The sequence below is a fragment of the Lampetra planeri genome, chromosome 11 (assembly GCF_965212315.1).
Source record: "Lampetra planeri chromosome 11, kcLamPlan1.2.h2, whole genome shotgun sequence".
In the NCBI taxonomy this organism is placed as follows: Eukaryota; Metazoa; Chordata; class Hyperoartia; order Petromyzontiformes; family Petromyzontidae; genus Lampetra; species Lampetra planeri.
Window position 1 is genome coordinate 6,824,537 of NC_136117.1, and position 19,365 is coordinate 6,843,901.

At 49.8% G+C, this 19,365-nt stretch overlaps 1 protein-coding gene across 4 annotated transcripts in view; it reads right to left on the minus strand.

Moving 5' to 3' along the window:
* Positions 1 to 19,365, minus strand: part of LOC144721236 (uncharacterized) — a 218,190-nt gene that overhangs the window by 198,422 nt on the left and 403 nt on the right. For all 4 annotated transcript variants that reach the window (XM_078598690.1, XM_078598691.1, XM_078598688.1 and 1 more), the window contains exon 2: positions 11,875 to 13,946. In XM_078598690.1, the coding sequence (XP_078454816.1) occupies positions 11,875 to 12,066 (192 nt within the window). In that variant the 5' untranslated portion in view covers positions 12,067 to 13,946. The remainder of the gene's footprint in view (positions 1 to 11,874; positions 13,947 to 19,365) is intronic.

The window sequence follows — 19,365 nt, forward strand, 5'->3', positions numbered from 1 at the left end:
CCACGCTCACGATGCCCACTGCCCCTCACTCACGATGCCCACTGCCCCACACTCACAATGCCCACTGCCCCACACTCAAGATGCCCACTGCCCCACACTCACAATGCCCACTGCCCCTCACTCACGATGCCCACTGCCCCACACTCACGATGCCCACTGCCCCACACTCACGGTGCCCACTGCCCCACACTCACGATGCCCACTGCCCCTCACTCACGATGCCCACTGCCCCTCACTCACGGTGCCCACTGCCCCACACTCACGGTGCCCACTGCCCCTCACTCACGATGCCCACTGCCCCACACTCACGATGCCCACTGCCCCACACTCACGGTGCCCACTGCCCCACACTCACGATGCCCACTGCCCCACACTCACGATGCCCACTGCCCCACACTCACGATGCCCACTGCCCCACGCTCACGATGTCCACTGCCCCACACTCACGATGCCTACTGCCCCACACTCACGATGCCCACTGCCCCACACTCACGATGCCCACTGCCCCACACTCACGATGCCCACTGCCCCACACTCACGATGCCCACTGCCCCACACTCACGATGCCCACTGCCCCACACTCACGATGCCCACTGCCCCACACTCACAATGCCCACTGCCCCACACTCACGATGCCCACTGCCCCACACTCACGATGCCCACTGCCCCACACTCACGATGCCCACTGCCCCTCACTCACGATGCCCACTGCCCCTCACTCACGATGCCCACTGCCCCACACTCACGATGCCCACTGCCCCACACTCACGATGCCCACTGCCCCACACTCACGATGCCTACTGCCCCACACTCACGATGCCCACTGCCCCACACTCACGATGCCCACTGCCCCACACTCACGATGCCCACTGCCCCACACTCACGATGCCCACTGCCCCACACTCACGATGCCCACTGCCCCACACTCACGATGCCCACTGCCCCACACTCACAATGCCCACTGCCCCACACTCACGATGCCCACTGCCCCACACTCACGATGCCCACTGCCCCACACTCACGATGCCCACTGCCCCTCACTCACGATGCCCACTGCCCCACACTCACGATGCCCACTGCCCCACACTCACGATGCCCACTGCCCCTCACACACGATGCCCACTGCCCCACACTCACGATGCCCGCTGCCCCTCACTCACGATGCCCGCTCCCCCACACTCACGATGCCCACTGCCCCACACTCACGATGCCCACTGCCCCACACTCACCATGCCCACTGCCCCACACTCACGATGCCCACTGCCCCACACTCACGATGCCCACTGCCCCACACTCACGATGCCCACTGCCCCACACTCACCATGCCCACTGCCCCTCACTCACGATGCCCACTGCCCCACACTCACGATGCCCACTGCCCCACACTCACGATGCCCACTGCCAGACACTCACGATGCCCACTGCCCCTCACTCACGATGCCCACTGCCCCACACTCACGATGCCCACTGCCAGACACTCACCATGCCCACTGCCCCACACTCACGATGCCCACTGCCCCACACTCACGATGCCCACTGCCCCACGCTCACGATGCCCACTGCCCCTCACTCACCATGCCCACTGCCCCACACTCACGATGCCCACTGCCCCACACTCACGATGCCCACTGCCCCACACTCACCATGCCCACTGCCCCACACTCACGATGCCCACTGCCCCTCACTCACGATGCCCACTGCCCCACACTCACGATGCCCACTGCCCCTCACTCACGATGCCCACTGCCCCACACTCACGATGCCCACTGCCCCACACTCACGATGCCCACTGCCCCACACTCACGATGCCCACTGCCCCACACTCACGATGCCCACTGCCCCTCACTCACGATGCCCACTGCCCCACACTCACGATGCCCACTGCCCCACACTCACGATGCCCACTGCCCCACACTCACGATGCCCACTGCCCCACGCTCACGATGCCCACTGCCCCACACTCACGATGCCCACTGCCAGACACTCACGATGCCCACTGCCAGACACTCACGATGCCCACTGCCCCACTCTCACGATGCCCACTGCCCCACACTCACGATGCCCACTGCCCCACACTCACGATGCCCACTGCCCCACACTCACGATGTCCACTGCCCCTCACTCACGATGCCCACTGCCCCACACTCACGATGCCCACTGCCCCACACTCACGATGCCCACTGCCCCACACTCACGATGCCCACTGCCCCACACTCACGATGCCCACTGCCCCACGCTCACGATGCCCACTGCCCCTCACTCACGATGCCCACTGCCCCACACTCACGATGCCCACTGCCCCTCACTCACCATGCCCACTGCCCCACACTCACGATGCCCACTGCCCCACACTCACGATGCCCACTGCCCCTCACTCACGATGCCCACTGCCCCACACTCACGATGCCCACTGCCCCACACTCACGATGCCCACTGCCCCACACTCACGATGCCCACTGCCCCACACTCACGATGCCCACTGCCCCACACTCACGGTGCCCACTGCCCCTCACTCACGATGCCCACTGCCCCACACTCACGATGCCCACTGCCCCACACTCACGATGCCCACTGCCCCACACTCACGATGCCCACTGCCCCACACTCGTGATGCCCACTGCCCCACACTCACGATGCCCACTGCCCCACACTCACGATGCCCACTGCCCCTCACTCACGATGCCCACTGCCCCACACTCACGATGCCCACTGCCCCTCACTCACGATGCCCACTGCCCCACACTCACGATGCCCACTGCCCCACACTCACGATGCCCACTGCCCCACACTCACCATGCCCACTGCCCCACACTCACGATGCCCACTGCCCCTCACTCACGATGCCCACTGCCCCTCACTCACCATGCCCACTGCCCCACACTCACGGTGCCCACTGCCCCACACTCACGATGCCCACTGCCCCACACTCACGATGCCCACTGCCCCACACTCACAATGCCCACTGCCCCACACTCACAATGCCCACTGCCCCACACTCACGATGCCCACTGCCCCACACTCACAATGCCCACTGCCCCACGCTCACCATGCCCACTGCCCCACACTCACGATGCCCACTGCCCCTCACTCACAATGCCCACTGCCCCACACTCACGATGCCCACTGCCCCACACTCACGATGCCCACTGCCCCACGCTCACGATGCCCACTGCCCCACACTCACGATGCCCACTGCCCCACACTCACGATGCCCACTGCCCCACACTCACGATGCCCACTGCCCCACGCTCACGATGTCCACTGCCCCACACTCACGATGCCTACTGCCCCACACTCACCATGCCCACTGCCCCACACTCACGATGCCCACTGCCCCACACTCACGATGCCCACTGCCCCACACTCACGATGCCCACTGCCCCACACTCACGATGCCCACTGCCCCACACTCACGATGCCCACTGCCCCACACTCACGATGCCCACTGCCCCACACTCACGATGCCCACTGCCCCACACTCACGATGCCCACTGCCCCACACTCACGATGCCCACTGCCCCACACTCACGATGCCCACTGCCCCACACTCGCGCTTTATTCAGAAGAGGGGGGCAGCCCAATTTCCGCAATTTCACTGCAACTGTGTTCCTTGACATTTTAAGTCACGCTTGCCCTTCCAGTCAAATTCAGTGCATAGACAACAAGAGAAAAAGAGAGCTGGAATGACGTTTCCCTTGGTAAATACAGTACAGCAACGTACATTTTTTAATGTCTAATAGGGGAATGCAAATCCATCATTTTGCTGGCAATCTGTTGCCACGACTTACGTTCTGTATAGGACGAGCATCTGGGGACAGACTGCACCCCACACTTTCATTAGTTAATTGTGCCCACAGGGCGTTTACCCAGGGCTGGCGTGCCTATTCTTTTCCATGGAGCGAAACCAATAACTCATCGCCGGTTATTCCGTCATTCACTTTACTTTATTGTTCCACAACCGAACATGACGGGGAGCTGTAAATATACTTAAGCGGCTCATTGTTTTGGCCAAACAGACGCCTCGTTCCAATGCTACAACAAAGTTATTGTAAATTGTGTCCGTGTGTAATATCCATGAGTGAGTCGATAGCAGCAATATACACAATTTTACTTAAAATAACATCCCTTCTCTACTCCCAAGATGTAATTTATTCATGTACTGCATCTTGAGATATAGTCTAACTTTAGATTAGTTTTTTTCTAAATACAAATTTAAATTGTGTTGTGCCAAACCAACACAACCATAGCATTGGAACATTTCTAAGATCCCTACACTATTAATACTACAGTATATGACAAACGATTACATTTATGGCTTCTCTACGAGTATGTTTGCTTGCCTATTAGCTCTCTGTGTATAAGTTGAACTTCTTTCGCACCGCACGTAGCTAATCGGATCTGCTTGTGTCCATTCACCTACACTCAAAGTGCGCTTACGCGTGTCCAGTCGTAACACTTTGAAAGCTCATCTAGAAAATCAGCCATGATCAATCCACTGCTGGACAGAGGCTTCCCCCAGGCGGCCACCATCCCTCGCCGTCAAGCCATGCACCAATCCCTGCCACTCCCGCGCACGAGTGGACCACGTAGACTCCAGCACCACGCTTGGGCACCCTCTCTCGGGCCCGTTTCACGCCTTCGGCTGTCATTTTCATCATCAGCCTCGCCCAATGGCCATCGTCCTAGCAACATTTCCTGCCTGCACAAGAGCACTTTCGTCACAGCGAACGACGGACTCTAAAATTGCGCTTCTCCTCCCATCCACGAGTTCCTTCTGTCAGTACAATTCCAAGCGTGCTCCGTTCCAGGCTTTTTTTTGTAACACTTATCAAGCTTTTTCTTCAATTTTCATTTTGTTAGTGCCCTTGTCTCAGAGGCAATCATCCATATAAAGAGCTGTACGAAGGATTTTGTTCACCCAAGAAAGCCTCGCTCTGAGCTTTAGACATTCATTTCCAACACAATCAATTTTGGGAATGAACAAAATCCCCTCTTGAGGTTATTTTGCGTGTGGGCAGAAACCAGAGTGCCACACATACCAGGATACAACACTCAAACTCCATAAAGGCAGTCCAACAATCAACTTGCTGTACTGCCATCAACAGCCATCTAGTGGGTAACACAAGCACATGACAGATCCATTTATGTAGAATCCACCAACTCCACCGAAATTTTTATGGATTAAAGGAGCGCACCAGCATACCCATCTATTGATCACATTATATTTTTTTACGTGTGGCATTCATATTTCCCATTTTCTCTTGCTACTGCTGTTGCCGCAGAAGTTGAGACTTTAACTCATGGATGTTCCATTCAATGCATGACAGCAGAGCTTATGACCCTGAAGGCCAGCGATGCACTCCATCCAACCCACTTCACCTAGAATGTGTGCTCATGCATGCTTGGAGCACGTTCCCCAAAGGCCCCATGTCACAGCACTACTGCTACCAGGGGAAGTGGCTTTTCTTAGTGGCCACTTCCGGGAGATAACACATTCGGCTCGCTTATCAGTTAACAGCAGCCCTGATGACGATGCACACACGCGTGTGCGCGCGCACACACACACACACAAACACGTGCAAGCGTACAAAGATTACCCTACAGCCTCTATATGCTGTTGTGACGAGTGCTGTTAGCGAGCACCTATGTGTCCGCTCGCGTGTGCAGGCACACACATACCACACAGACAATAATGGTCCCCCATATTGCCTTATACAAGTAAGTAGGGGCAAGTGCTGTTAGTGAGCACCGATTCAGGCCGGCATGACACCTGAGGGGGTGGGTGGCCAGCACCACGCCCGGCCGCCTTTGTCTCTCCAGTGCTGATGTTTACACACTGCATCAAGTCGACCTAGAACTGGCTGAGACATTCGTCACTGTTATTTGGTCGTCGTGGCCGGGAATCGAACTCTGGTGGCTGGGATCGTAGCGCAGTGCGTTAACCACGACACTACCACATCCCCAAGAGCGGCCACACACACACACGCTTACATACAAAACCAAACACACAGGGTCGCACGCGTGTACACACCAACACACCATACAAGCCTAAACACATGTGCACACGCCCATAAAGACAAAGCTCCCCGGTGTAACCTACACAAGCTGTTGGCAAAAGTACCAGCATGGCGCAGGTTCACTCACCCTCTCTCTGTGAATATGAATGTGCTTTCCCTTAATACGTGCGATTTCCAATTACCGTAGTTTTAATTGATTAACAATCTTCATTTTACCAGATAAGAGCCTATTTCGATATTTTGCCTTGTTTGGTTAGCATGTTACTGACGTAAAATAAAATGCGAACAATTTTTCACAATTAAAATTGGGGATTTGGGCTATCATAACGGTTTACAGCGGCACGCTCTTTTGAATGATACCACAGGATTGTTGTCGTTTTTTCGAACATTTTCGAACAGTTTATTTAGAATTGCCCTGTGAGCTAAGAAGCTCATGAATCGGGTTTCATCAGCAAAACTAAAAAACTGTAAAAATTAAAAATACGTTTGCAACAGGACGTATACAAATTCTAAATACAATATAAAAACAGCAGTGAAAAAAGTCACAATTTTTTTTAAATGTACAATATATTACTTCATTATTAATTAAATCTTCAACTAAAGTGAACATTTTAAAACATCCATTTCACATCCACTTTGTTGAACACGGAAAGTCCCAAACGGCTGTGGCTCAAAGGTCGCAATCGGGTACCCGATACCCGTACCCTACCCGATACCCGGCTACCCGTAACCAGCCGGGTACGGGTACCCGTTTGCGACCCTGGTGCGGCCGGGTACGGGTACGGGTAGGCCGTGAGTCACTGGTGAGTAACCGTTTGTCACTCATTTCCCAACGTCTTGTCTCTTCTCACAGTTCAAGTTCCTAGAATCAACCCACCCGCGCCTGCAACATGGCTTCATCCCAGAGGTCGCAATCGGGTACCCGATACCCGTACCCTACCCGTACCCGGCCGGGTACGGGTAGGGTACGGGTAGGGTACGGGTACAGCCGGGTACGGGTACCCGTTTGCGACCCTGGTGCGGCCGGGTACGGTACGTTTGCGACCTTTGCGACCTTTTGCGACCTCTGCTGTGGCTCCATTGGGCCACGTCGAACAAACGCCTCAACGGCCTGCCAGGGCCCCTGGTGACAAATCCACCAAGGAGCGTCAACCACCATCACACGCCAACTCCGGTGGTCATCCTAGCAGCAGCAGCGGATTTTGTCTGCCAGCCATCGAACAAAGGTGGTGGTCACCGCATCGCGCGGCGCTTTCAGATGTGCTTCTGCGGCGGTCCGGAGCTCTCTTTCTTCCGATATATTAGGAAGCCCATTTGAGCTAGATTTATTTTACTATTAATGTATTAACAGTACTTTCGACCGAGCCGGCATTACATTACAGGACGTTCTGTTTGATTTTTTGTATTGCTATGCAATGTGTCCAGCATTTGTTATTTCTTCTGTAGTGCGGTTGCCGTGCTCCGATTTTGTTTTATTTGCATCGATTTCTTTTGCTTTTTATTCCTCTTTGTCATTCGGATGACTCCGGTCACTGTTCCAAATGAGTTTATCGAGTCTTCACCTGGTCAAACAAATTTAATTTAAAAATAAATAAATTAACAGTTTCCTCTGAGAGCATTTGGCTGCTATGAATTTTCACGTGATAATAAGCCACCTCATTGAGCTAAGATTTGAGGCCAAGTTGCTTCTGAAAAATATCTCAGTGAGCCTGATCTGGTAAAATAAAAAATGTTTTCATAGTTTAGTAGTTTCGTTTGGCTGCGTAGACTTTGTCACAGCCAAAGCTGTTTGTGAGCACCCATTAAGGCCAGCACAATATCACACGATGTGCCTGGCTGCCTTTGTCTCCCCAAATGTTGATGTTAACCACACCACGTCGGCCTGGCTCGGATGCAAATTGTCCTGGAAAAACATGAGCCGCGTTTGTATTCAGCACTCGTACTCATTTGATTGAAACACTTTGCAGTCTGATTCATTGTATGATCTCCACACAGATGGGACGCACAATGAACTTAATGATTCACTTACTTCCTCCACTCCAATTCCACCGATGCTGAACAAAAACCCACTTTCTGCACCACGAGCTTTAGCCGGTTATCATGATTCTTTCAGAACATCCCTCAACTGTTGCTGGAATTTTGCATGGCTAGGAACTAAACGGATACACACACACATAAAGATACGTGAATAGAAATGTGCAGATATAGGGGCGCGTATACACGCGGTTGGATCCTGCCATAGAAATGTGGAACTGCTGCCAACGAGCAAGGAATTGGCAATTACTCGGCTGGAATGCGGCCCGTCTCGTCGGATCTCGGAAGCTAAGCGGGCTTGAGCCTGGACAGTGCTCAAATAGGTGACCACCATCCATGCCAGGTTGCCATAGGCGGCAGCAGAACGGTGCTACTTGATCTGTAGCAGAGGCTGACAACCCACCACGAACTGGCATGGTGAAGTTATGGTCAAATGACCCCTCAAAGACCATAACAACCCTCATCCAGCAGTGGATTAAAAATGCACTTGTATTGACCTGTGGTTGCCATGATCGACAAGCAGTGGGGTCAGTGGTTAGTCTACTTTGTCATCCGAATTGTTCCTCAAACGACAGACCTTCAAAATGAACACACACGAATCCCTGCATTCACAAAATCTCCGTATATAGCGGTGCCAGCGTAGGTTTCTTACCACTTTTCCTTTTAAACAGTAGTTTACTCCCTGTTTCGCCCTCTACCCTCCCCCCCATCTCATCCCTCGCTCATCCCCACTACCTTTGCTCTTAAAATAATCGCCCGAGTTGACGACGTTTGTTCTGTTAGCAGTGCAAACGGGTGGTCGCATTAATTTTCAAATTGCTCTTAGTCTCGTGTTTGTGTCCCGTCGTGAATAATGGTGGGACCTTGGGAAATCTACCAAATCCCGTTAAGTTTATTTACAAAAATACATCAAGGAAGATGCGATCGATTAACACATTGTGATTGCAGGTTAAGAGTCACGTTTGTTGCGGCTTTTATGTCTAGAATTATATTACACAAGTCCATCATTAAAAATATTTAATCGTAGGGGGCACCGGTGCCGCAGCTTTTCGTGTCCTGCGCTGTATACATCGGTGACATCGATGACGGCCAACATCAGTGGCGAGCGATACCTGAAGCGGCCTCACTCATTGCTGAGAATGTTTTCATTTGACGTCGAGCGTTAACGTGATGGCAACTTGAGAGGCAGATTTGTGACCGAAAGGTGCCACGTGTGTAAACAAAAATAAAATGTATATTCTTTGGTTCTTTCGGTAAAGTCACGTAAATAGAACGACGATTTTAAAACACCGCGTAGGTGTTTCTATCTACGTGGCTTTACCGAAATAACCAAATAATATGAATTCCTGCAGTCACGAAAGTTTTAAGTCAAAAAATAAAATGTACTTGCCTTGGCATTGACCAGCGCGGCGAAGTATGGTCAATCAACCCCCACGAACAACACGGCGCAGGGAAGAATTCAACCGCCAGTAGACTAACAAAGGGCTGTAAATTATTGTTTTAAATCGTAACTCTGCGACGCATGTTTTGGGTCGCACCGCGTGTTGTTCAGAACGAGCGAAACGTCGTTCGTCGCGATAAACAACACCAGTGGCATCCCAAATTCTCATCCTCCCCATATTCTGCCACAGCCCACCCGCCGCCCCATGCTTTCACACTGGAATAATTCAGCAGCGCCAAGGCACCATATGGATACTCGTGGTCCTGGGGGTACAACCCCCGAGTTTTAAACACCTCCACAAGCAAAGCGCGTGGCGGTCGGTCATGGAGGGGGAAAAGAGAATCTGTTAGGAGGATGACTCATCGGAGATGATAACACCTCCAACAACCCAGCTTCCCGCTGCTAAAAATAGATAAGTAGCAGTGTAATAAGCGCATAAATGCAATACATGCGGAATCTCATTATTCTCGCGTTATGGCGGGGACGGCGAATGGCGATCCTAAGGACACCCAAGGCTAATAAATGCCAGATGACATTCTGAATGTCGTAACTAGAAGAATGATTATGCTACTACTGGTGTCAGCAGGGCATTTGTGACAATGAATGAAATGGACATTCAAACCCACGCAGATCTGTGTAACCCACCATACAGCGGCTTTGTTACGGTACCGAGTCGTACGAGGCTTCCGTGCCTGCAAACACGCTCTCTACTTGGCTTGCACGATAAACGAGGTGTATTATTTACTGCGTCCATGCACCGATACAATATGATGAATGTTAAAAGCGTTATCTATTGCATGATATGTTTCTAGAGTTTGATATTTTTTTATATATACGTTTGATTTTTGACAAATTATTTCGTCAACTAATTTAGTATATCCTCAGTCATTTGTGTATTTCATATGTTATCGATAACTGGGGATATATTGAAAAAGTGTGTAATAAAAAATCAAACACGAACATCAAAATGTCAAAACAATATCACTGACCCCACACACTGCTTTACAAGACAACCTTGTTGGGACGTTTGTCCTTTTCCATCTTGAGATATTTTTTTGCAGGAGGAAAACAAGTCTCCGGAATGGACCTACATGTGTAACATTGAAAACTCATTTCTTTAGAACTGCTTTTTGTCTTTAGTTTGTTGTACTTCCCCCGCACCTCCGATTAGCATAGTTGGCTAAGTACTGTGCAAAACAAGTTATTCATACATACACACATTTAAGGAGATAATGCCGTAACATTGCTATACTGAATATCCAAGCAATATCCCACTTTATTGTACACAGGGAGTGTCCTCTTACCCACTGTTAACGAGCCCCACGTCAAAGCCATTAGAGGCATGCACCGCCAACACACACCGCCAACACACGTGTGAAAAACGTCACTGGTGGCATCTCTAGAATGTGCGGCTGTGCGCGTGTCTGTGCGTCGCTGTGCGTGGAGGGGTAACGTAGTGTTTAGTGCACGGACCTAACCACACAATTCTGGTGACCAGGGTTCAATTTCCTGCCATTGGCAATACAGTTGATAATATAATTGGTATCTGGAACGGTACTAGGCCTTCCCTAGGTCAACTCAGCCTTAAATAAGCACCTGGTGCAGTGTGTAAACGTCTTCACTGGAGAGACAAATGCAGCCAGGTGCAGTGCTGGCCACAGCACCCCCTCCTGTACCATACTTGCTACGTACGTGTCACTTGACACACTGAACGCCCTGGCAAATGAGAAGTTCCTTCTCATGGGATTATCCAGGAATAATATTTTAAGAAATAATTAAAAACAGTACATGCTCGATAACAGCATTGGCCATTACAGTTGGCGGAACAGGAGGTGCTTGTTGAATTAATTTTATCCCGATCGTACAATCATTGCCATGCCATGTGTAAAGCTACCAATTGAGATTTCTCACGGAGAAATGCAACAATGTCCCACAGAAGCGGATGACACAGAACTACCTCTAAAATTCTTCAAGTAGCCTTGGGTCCCCACACAGCAGGGAAAATCACTCTCCCACCACTCGCTCTGCCACTGAGCGCAATGTTAACTGCATGATAATCACACTGTTACTATAATTCTCAAGAGTTGGAATTTAGCCAAAGCAAGTGCAGAACCGAATGAAATGCGAGTTTTCTTAGTGCAGTCATTGGGTGCCCGTGATGACAGGAGGATAACAATACGCATTTGCATGTATAGGGCACTTTCTTAACAGCCTCAGCATCTTAAAACATCGCATCTCATCCCAACCGTTCGACTGCCCCTGCTGCAGTCTTAGCTGCCCCTATGTGGCACAAGGTGACACGGTACCGGACTGCACGTAGGCACTGATCTGCCAGCCAGCTGGAGGCAATGCAGGAATCGTCTGGGATTGTGCGCAGCTCACCTTGCCGTCGCTGTACCACAGGCGTGCGTGGTGGCGGGACAGCACCTTGCAGTCAAAGGTCGCGTTGTTGGTGGCCGCGCGACACCGCGCCACCGAGCGTCCGACCCTCACGGCCTCCGCCAGGCACAGGCGCCGCTCCTGGAAGGCGTGGGAGTCCGGCCGCGACGACAGCACGGCTTGCGGCCACGGCATGGCTCCCTCCTCCTCCGCGCGTGCACCCGCCCGGCCGCCCGCCAGTTCCACCCCACCAACGCCCGTCGTCCCTGACGCTAACCGCCGAGCCGTCGGGGGAAGCACGGTGCTCAAAGTTGGGGCCGCTCCGGTCCGTCAGGCTGACGTCGTCCCAGTGAAGAGAGCTGGGCCGGCTGATAAGGCAAGAAGGCACTTGGTGGGTGCAGTTCGGCCGGTGCGCTCAAGATAAAAGACAAAACGCTCAGCTTCAAAAGGTTCGACGCGTGGGCGTTTTGTCGATTCGGCGGCAACTCTTGAACGGGGGTAGAGGCCACGATCACGCGAAGCTTTGCGATGACGCTGTTGACGTCGTGCGAGATGAAAGTCAGGTCCGTCCGTCGGCCTCTACAATACGAAGGATTCTCTACAAGAGGCGTTGATAAATCCTACGCGATTGCCTCTCGCGTTGATCTTGGCACAGTGGGTACTCATGTGAGTAGTGTGTTGGTATTGTCAGCGCATGCTCATCCCAGCCAGATGGAGCTGATAAAATCCGTAACCACGTGATCGACGTTACTGTAGCAAAGGCTCCAAACAGGCACTTGAAGCTGCATGACGTTTTTTTCTCTTGGGTGTTGTTTTGTTATATCACAGTGATCGTTGATTTTTTTTATAAGGTTGTTTTGATCGATAGAACTTTAAACTTGTCTTGCGATGGTATGATCTCTTGTTAAATGGAGCTACAGAAGCGATTCCCACAATTGAGCACTTTACCCAGGAGCCTCAGGCTTGCGTTTTTGTTTATATTAAATAAAACGGGGCTCTTTTTTCCCCCCTCTCAACACTGATATGCAGGCAGTATTTTGTTGTAAGCACTGCACGAGAATGTGTATTGACGGACGCGGCGCCACTGTTCAAAAATTGGCGGTTTCAGGATTAACCCAAGACTTTCTAAGTAACCACCTGCGGAGCTAGCACTCGCTCGCTGTGGGCGACGGCTCACTTAGAGGCACTTGGGGAAGAGAAAAACAAAAACGAACACGAACAGACTGTTGACGCCCAAAGCTCGCGCGTTCGCAAAGTTCCTCCGCGTGCGGACGGAGAGCGCCCGCGATGCAGCAGGCAGTGCAAATAACGGGAAGCACCAAGTTCCGACCGGAGACCAGAAACCATCCGTTCACGGGAGCGTCAATAGTGCTGGGTCCGCACCAGGCACCACGAGGTGGGAGGTAGAATCCGCGCATCAGCGCGACAATTCCACCGCGAAAAGAGCTCGCTCGGCGAACTCCCTCGTGCGCATCCGGATGTGCTCCGGCACGCGCTGCTTTCTCAATGTCATGTTGCCACCTTGGTACGCCGCTGCGTCAGGAACACGATGTGCGGAAGCGAAGTGCGCTGCGACTGCATTGCCTTGGAACCCTGACGAAAGGCGTTGTTCGCACGCGTTTATTTTTTTATTGATGTGACCAAAAGCGCAATCGCGCTTTCGCTACGACGATGGGGCACCTGTGCAATACGGTGCCGAACGTCCATACGTTAAAGACATGCGTAACGGAGATAAGTTGTTATTATGTTTGAGAAATGTATAACTATTTCCAAATGGGCTGGCAACCTCCCCATGCTAAAAATAAATTCTGCAGACTACGACCTACACCGTCAGTGCGTTGTGTTGCAGTCCAGCAGTGCCCGTTCCACCCTGCTCAGTTCAGAATTTCCTTGGCAGAACAAGCATATGCGGGCAACTGCAGGGTACCAGCTGGAATGTAGCTTTCTGTAGCAGAGCCCGGCATTTGCGGGTCGGGCGGGCGGTCAATTGGTCGGCTTGCGCCCGGTTGGCAGATCACGAGCTCCGCACGCCCCTCGTTGCTGCACAGAGCTCAGGTTTCAACCGGAACAGAGGGCTGTACCACACACGCACAGACACACAAACACACGGGCGCAAACACAATTGCAAAAGTACCATTTTTCCAGAAAGATTGTCAAAACAGGTACTGTTAAGCATTCGTTTCTTAAAGCTGGCACGGCACTTCGGTGATGTGTGGGCAGCAGAATGCTAGATTGTGGAGGCGACCAGGATTAAACTCACATATGTGTGTGCTTGTGCATTACCCATCACTTCACAGACACACAAGATTCCAAACACACAACTGTAGCCTTAAAAGCCACAACACAAAGCCTTAATGCTCTGTTATATATGAGCACCGCCATCGGCATTTCTAAACACTATGAACAGCAACTTGCTCATTCAGGCTGGATAGCGGTCAACTGGTGCAAGCGTTGAGTAATGGGAGCTGCCTTGGTTGATCTGCACTTTGCTGCGGTGCCCATAAAATCTGACGCCAAGACCGTGTGGCAAGAAGATAGATGCGTTTCCATCCTAATGATGCAATAAGTATGCACAACCTGCCCAGCAGCATTGCGGGTCGATTGGCTCACAAGACAATTTCCCGGAGAGTTCAGTGGAATAGCAAACGACTTCCAAACACCTGAGCCATTGACTAAATTAATTGGGCAGCCGTTGCAAAAGGAACGTAGAAACTAATCATAAATCAAAAGGCAACGGGGAATTACAATTTTTTTAATAATCCTGCTGCCTGTCACAGGGAAAACTCTGATACCGAATCTGATTTATTATTAATGTGATGTTTTGAAATGATAATTTAATGTTGCAGATTAAAATTAACCTCGTGAACTGTGTTTTGTAGTGATGACTGCAGGTACAGAATATTAAGAGAGGTTACATTCTGGGATTAAATACTCCGGGCTATTATTAGATGGCCAAATCACCTGGAATGTGCCCAATCTCGTCAGATGTCAGAAGCTAAGCAATGTTGGGGCTGGATAGTGCTGGGTTGAGCCACCACCTATGCAGAATCAGAATATTTATTTATACTGGAAGAATCCGATGGGCTTTACGGCAATTTTTCACAGATGGGGCAGGTCAGAACGTGGCAACAAAAAACAATACAAAAACACAATAAGAGTAAACAAGTCGCTTGATAAAATATACAAATAAAAAATGGATTTATCTTACCAGGTAAACCCCTCTGAGGAATTAGCTTCTATTTCAGAAGCGACCTGGCCACAAATAAATAGCTCAACGAAGTTGCTTATCATGTGGAAATGATAGCGGCAAAATTCTTTAAATAATCTAAATGCATGTTTCTACACGTGGAAGGAAAAACTGGATACGGTGAAAAAATCCACGTGACCACGGGGAGAACATGCAAACTCCAAATATATAGGCGTCAAGGTCTGGATCGAACTCCCGACCTCCTGCATACCTGGCGAAGGAGATAACATCTCAAGCTGACAGCAGACTGATGGCAGACTATCAGCATGGCGTGGGGGCTACATGCTGAGCACAAAGAGGGTAGTGCGTAAAAACCCACTGTTACACCATACTCGATGCTACCGCAGCACCAACCCGCACTGACCAGCATGAAGAAGTGTGGTCAAATAACCCCCAAGAAACGCACAGCGAGGGGAGGCCCTCATCCAGCAGCGGATTATCAAAGGGCCGTACACGTGCCCTTGACGCGTGGCAAGCGTAACGCCAGCTCTGATACGACTGCACTGGGTGCATGGTGCATGGGTGAACGACGACTCTGGATCAGGCACAGTCCATCTTCCCACGTTAACCAATCGAGAAATGGATGTGTAATCCAGTTAACCGGGGAAATTGGGAATAATGGTTGACACTGAACGGTATCATTGTTCACGTGACTATCGTTACGGTAGTTATTCAGGCGAGCCTTTGACCATAATACATCTCCACTGCAACCTGAATAACTATTATACTTTATATCATTTGACAAGAAGCTATCCGTATCAATGTGATTATGAAAAGAGTTGGCAGAGACATAGAAACCACAAACTTGACATGGAGGCACATTTGTGTAATGATTGAGAGGATACTGCGACTTTGCCACGAGTTAATTATTTCAGCTACATTAACTCTCTCGGCCATAGCTTGGGAGGAACGTTGGCTCGTGCTACTTTGGTATTTGCACCACAGCGTACTGGCAGCAATGTTCGCAGGGTGCAGGTGCGTGACCGATAGTGGTGCTACAGTGCGAATTGCTGCCTGGAATTGTAGGTCACGAGGTGAACCGCGTGGGCCTGTGTTCAAGCGCTCGTGTCGGCAAGTGCCTTTACTACTACTACATAAGTTTCCTTCGATAAGAGGTCAGTGCCAACCAGCAAACCGATCACTTGCGGAACATGCAGCAGGCTCGAGGCTGGGCGCCCTGGCAGGGTGACACTCCGTGTTGAGGCATCTTGACTGTGATAGAAGGTGAACGGCATCGTACATGCTCGTCGTATTAAAAGACCAACGACAAAAAAACTAAAACTCCACACGATCGTCAACAACACATGCCCGGGGCCTTAAAACGAATAAAACAAGTAATATTTTAAAAAAACTTTTTTTTTAAACAGGCTTGAATGCAATGTACCGTACTAGTAATGGAAGAACTCCACGACTCCAGGAAGTGGCCCCGAAGCTTGCCATAACATAAGCGGCCGTGGTCATTTACAGCCAACGTGAGTTGAGCGTGGACAATTAGACCCAAGCCGAAACATGACATACAAAAAATAATGTTAAAAAATTGATATTTTTTATTTTAATGATAGAATATAGTATTGTCATCAGTATGACATAAGTATACCAAGTTTGTAGTCGATACCACATTGGGAAGTTGGTAAAAATTGAGTTGCAAGATTTGAGGATACAACAACAGACAGAGTGAGTTAATAGAAAGCGTGTAATAATAAAAATGACCTATAGCAGGTGACATTTTGGCCAAAAACCCTTCTGTATTAAGAAGAGCAAAAGGGGCACACAATTTCCTTTCTTCATCGCACGCAATTGCACTTCTTCATGAAGGGTCATTGCCTGAAACGTCTAGAATTAGCCAATTGTATGTATTTTTTTCCTTTTATGTTAAGGCAATATTGTTGCCAATGCAGCGTCACAATATGACAATGTATTATTGGGGAAACCACTACACACTTTAAGTCTCAAAAGACATCATGGACATTGTCCAGAGAGTGAAAACTCGTTATGTGAATCTCTGCATTGAATTCACAGCAGAACGTGAAGTGTTCTCGCAGCATTCAAACCCTGTAATAATTCTGCCCTTTCTATATCCGCGAAAGCTTCAGTCTCAACACTCTTTCCGGAGGAACAGACTGTCAAATACTTTTTCTATTTCTAAGATTAAGTACCCTTATAATAATGCAGGATACAAATTGATCATTTGAACTCTCATGTAATATGCAACCCCATTTAAAAAAGTTCCATTCTGCCGACATTGTATAAGTGTGTATTAATAATTAGTTCAAACACACACAGCTGATAATGTCTTTGCAAAATGCCAATGTTCCAGTGAATGTATAATAATCAACATGCAGTGGAGACACCCAATTCACTCCGAGTAGCCCTAGAACCACGGCATGTGGAGTACAGTACTACATAAATATTCGGCACGTGCAGGGTGCTCCACGAATAGACACACCACTGATTTCTGAACGTCTCCCATTCAACAGGCGACTGAAATTGTGAAGGCGATGGCGTAAATCATATTAACGAGTGGAATGAGATTGGTGGAAGACACGTTGAGGCTTGGAAAGTGCCGTTTTGGCTGTAATGTATCCCTGTTATTATAGTGGGGGTATCTATGCACGGATCACCCTGTATGTATAGAACTCCACTGCATGCAATGTACATACATCATAATAATCCCATGCATATATCGCTTTTCATCAATGATCTCAAAGCGCTGCACAGGACACAACAGCAGCAGACACTCAGTATACAAATAATATTATAAATACGTGTAAAAAAATAATTAACTAAATTAACAAAAAATGTAATCAGCGGAAGCATGAGGCAGTACATGAGGCTGGGTGATTAAACTTTCGACTCACAAACCAAATACTCTGTAAAAAAAATTCTGGTCAATGGTAGCATCACCACCAGAGGTCGCAAACGGGGTTTGATTCCTTACCCGTACTCGTACCCGGCCGCACCAGGGTCGCAAACGGGTACCCGTACCCGGCCGTACCCTACCCGTACCCGGCCGGGTACGGGTAGGGTACGGGTATCGGGTACCTGATTGCGACCTCTGGGATGAAGCCATGTTGCAGGCGCGGGTGGGTTGATTCTAGGAACTTGAATTGTGAGAAGAGACAAGACGTTGGGAAATGAGTGACAAACGGTGACTCACCAGTGACTCACGGTCTACCCGTACCCGGCCGCACCAGGGTCGCAAACGGGTACCCGTACCCGGCCGGGTACGGATAGCCGGATATCGGGTAGGGTACGGGTATCGGGTACCCGGTTGCGACCTCTGATCACCACTAAGACCAGCCAGGCAGCCATGAAACCAGCCAGGCAGCCAGGAATCCAGCCAGGCAGCCAGGAATCCAGCCAGCAAAACTCCCCACCACCACCCAACCAATATAGAGTCGTGTGGTAACGCTCCGTTCCTTATTTTGAATCGGTCTCCTTGAGCTGTAAAATTGTTCCAATGCAGCAATGCGCTTCTGATGTGAGTAATAAAGTGTCCAACGCTGGCAGCAAGCGCTGTACTTCGTGTACTTATTAAAGAAGCAATCTCCTACGAGTGCACACTCGTGCAATTGCCGATATGTCACGTAAGAGATGACAATTACATTAGTAGCCAAATGTTACGTATTTGCATGTATATATTGTGGCGAACACAGGTATACTGATAGCCATTCCCACACTTAAAAAATACTCGGCGCGAAACGGGAGGTTATACATTCCGAATAGGTGATTAAAACATAACACAACTCGTGTTTAGACTATTGTTGAATTAAAGTGTGGAGTCCTGTACGTGTAGAATAACTGTGTCAGAGTAAAATGCATGTATTACACTGTTATGCACTAGGTTTGTTGACATATGTGCGTTTAAAGTATGCGCAAATGTGTTCGTGCAAACTTTGCGCAGGACTGTAAATATATGAACGTGCAATACATGTATTTAAAATACCGTAACTCAATCGTATACACCACAGCATTCACTACGCGCAGTTAACATTTACTTTTGATTTAAAGTATTGTTTTATATTTTTATTATTTCCCTTCTACGTGACTTTACCGAAAGAACCAATAAAATTAACATGTACCGTTACGTCTAGCGAGGAAGGTGTAATCATTGATGTAAACTTGCGTGTTGATACACAATGCAGACAAAGTGCTTCTGCTGATCTTACTCCTGCTGCTGTCAACGAAACACCGCGCTCGCAGTCACTGCCTGCAGCTAGATACGTCAGCCACTGCTACACCAGCTG